This window comes from Monoraphidium neglectum (assembly GCF_000611645.1).
Source record: "Monoraphidium neglectum strain SAG 48.87 unplaced genomic scaffold scaffold00448, whole genome shotgun sequence".
Taxonomy (NCBI): domain Eukaryota; kingdom Viridiplantae; phylum Chlorophyta; class Chlorophyceae; order Sphaeropleales; family Selenastraceae; genus Monoraphidium; species Monoraphidium neglectum.
In genome coordinates this window covers 15,411-18,240 of record NW_014013180.1, presented here as the reverse complement: position 1 = coordinate 18,240, position 2,830 = coordinate 15,411, and the positions used below count along the sequence as shown (strand labels likewise).

The window sequence follows — 2,830 nt, the reverse complement described above, 5'->3', positions numbered from 1 at the left end:
TCAGTCGCCGCCGTTGCGCTCAACATAGTGGCGCCTGCTATTGATGCGCGCCTGCAGGCTGCTGCCGCCCTGCTGCATTCTCGCATACACTTCCTGCCGCGCCGCCGCCGTTGCAGCATCGTCCCCACCGCTCGCGCCGCCGCCCCCGCTGCCGCGCTTGAGGCGCTCGAGGAGCGCGGCGCTGCCCTTGGAAGCCTCCTCAGCCTCCGCCGCGCGCGCGGCCGCCTGCCGCTCCTGCCGCTGCCTGTCATGCTCGCTGGCGTTGCCCATCATTTCCGCCAGCCGGCGCGCCTTCTCCTCCGCAGTAAGCTTCCCCGTCTGGTGCTCCCTGCACGCATGGGGCACATGGCACGCATGCATGTTGCGATAGCTGTCAAAACACCCTTCATGCATGCATGCATGCAGCGCGCACATGCATGCAATGGCCCATGCAGTAGCAGGGCATGACGGTGGAGGGCTGCACGGCTTGTGACTCGCGCATGGTGCGTGCATGCATGCATGCATGCATGCATGCATGCATGCAGCCAGATTGCTCACAAGACCATGCCGACAGTGCTGTAAGTCCAAAGCAGACCCTCGCGCCCACCTGCGCTGGTGCCGCTGCGCCGCTTTTTCTCGGTCCTCCGCCTCCTTGCGCCGCGCCCCCTCCTCGAGCCGCCTCCGCGTCTCTTCCTGCGCCGCCGCCAGCCGCGCCCTCTCCTCCTCCCCCACACTCGAAGCCGGCATTTTCAAGCCATATCCAGCCTGCCGCGGCGGGCCCGGAGCCGCCGCCGCCGCGTCACGATCCGGCCCTCTCTCCTCGCCGCCGCCGCTCACATGCTTGGCCGCCGCACGCTGCTGCTGCGGCGGTGACGCCGAGCGGCGGCTCCGCTTCTGCTCGCGGTCCTCCTCAGAGCGCCGCCGGTCCCCGGCGCCGTCCCGACCGTCCCTGCCGCCGCCGGCGCGGCGGTCGCGTGATCGCGACCTGCTGCGCTTGCTGCCGCCGTGACCGCCGCGCCCGCCGTCCCGCTCGCGGTCCCGCTCATCCCCGCGGGGCTCTCGCTGCTGCTGGTGCCGCTCCGAGCCGTAGCGGCCGCCCCCAGACGGCGGGGGCGGCGGCAGCGGCGGGGCACGCCCAGGGTCTCGCAGGTCGGCGCCGCCTCCCTGCACGTGTCTTCGCGCCGGCGACCGGCTCCTGCTCCTGCTCCTGCTGCGGCTCCTGCTGCGGTGCTTGTGCTTGTGCTTTTTATCCTTCTTGTCTTTCTTCTCCTTCTTCTCTTTCTTTTTGCTCCCCTCACGCAGCTTCTTGACCTAAGGAAGGCGTCAAAGCAGGCGCCATAGCAGCGCAAGCGGCGGGCGTCGTGCATCATCAGCGGTGGCAGCAGCGGCCACAGGTTGCGGGCTTGGCTGCATCCCGCAAACGCCTCGCCCCCTTCGCCGTAGTCAAGTCCCCCACACGCGCTGCTCTGCTGAGCCGGGCCGTCCCTCACAGCGGTCCTGTAAAAACAAAGGCTGCGCACCTCGCTCCAGATCTCCTGCATCTTGATGGGGTTGGCTTTTATCTTCTTCAGCGACTCCTGCTCTTGCTTCTTGATCATGAGCATTGGGTCGTTGTTCAGCCGCTGCCACGCCTCCATGGCGCCCACCGTCGCGTCCGCCTTGTACAGGCTGGGCGCCAGCGCCGCCCGCTCGCCGCGGCTCAGGTTGTCCTCTGGCGCCGCTGGCTTGCACAGCGGCTGCTCCGCGGGCGGCGCGCCGGGGGCGCCGCCGGCCGCGCCGTCCCCGGGCCCGCCGGCGCGGGTCTGCCCGCGGTACATCCAATCCAAGGCACCATCCTGCCTGGCAACGGTTGTGGTTTGAAGTTGACGGCATGTGCGGGTGGGTCGCGCCTTGCAGTGACTCACTTGGTTATGCGGCAGCTGGACTTGCAGATGCCGCTGCAATCAGGCAGCAGTTCGGCTAGACTATGTACAGTACATTTCCATGGCTCCAACACTTCTCCCTACTACACCATAAACCTTGCAGGCCCTCCCCACCTCTTGTGGCCCGCAGCGGCAGCGATCTCAACGTATTCGTTGGCGCGCCGCTCCTCCTCCAGCTGCTTCTGCAGCTCCTCCAGCTTCCGCTGCTCCTCAGCTGCCTGTTGCTCCTTCTTCCATACCTTCTCGGTGTTCCTGAAGCTCCCGGGGTGCCAGCCCTTGGATAAGGGGGTGTGGGGAAAGCATACAAACGTGGCGCAGCGTTCTGAGTCGGCCAACGGCGTCGCGCTGATGGACAACAGCCTCCTTGTAGCAGGCCCAGCCGCGACGAGCCCTAGCAAAGCTGCACCAGGTCATTCACCTTCTTGTTCAGGAAAGAGAGGGGATTGCCCTTCACCATCCTGGCGGCAGCACGCCGCACAGCTCGAGCGGCGCAGTTGCTGCTTGGGCGCAGCGCCGAAGCTGCACCCCGTCTCGTGACAGTATCGGCAAGAGGATGATGTGCTTGTAACTTTCCAATACCGGCTCTGAGCGCGTCAGCACAAAGAAACCAGGCCGCGACGGTGTGAAACAAGATCGCTGTGCCGAGGTCGTCTGCAAGCAGTATGCGTCAACTATCTGAACAAGTTTCTCGTCGGTATGAACTGTGCCCGTGCTTGCTCGCTTTGTACGGTGCCGTGTCCGTCTATGCTGCAGCGGGAGCGCATGCCTCAGCCCCCCCAGCCTGCCCGCCTGGTACCGCCCCTGCCCTTCGCTTTGCAACCCCCCTTGCCCAGCCCACCCACAATCTCATCGCATGGACACCTGCACCTCAAGTCATACACAGCAAGCTCCGGAGCTGCCGACGGCGCCAATGCCCGAGCCTGCAGCAG

General features: G+C 66.2%; 1 protein-coding gene across 1 annotated transcript; it reads right to left on the bottom strand.

The window, feature by feature from the left end:
* On the bottom strand, nt 1-2,358 carry MNEG_3535 (hypothetical protein; the record flags this gene model as incomplete). Its single annotated transcript, XM_014047989.1, has 5 exons — nt 1-328; nt 587-1,290; nt 1,500-1,818; nt 2,016-2,176; nt 2,320-2,358. The coding sequence occupies 5 exons, from the start codon at nt 2,356-2,358 to the stop codon at nt 1-3; spliced, it is 1,551 nt and encodes a 516-aa protein (XP_013903443.1).
* Nucleotides 2,359-2,830: the final 472 nt, after the last annotated feature.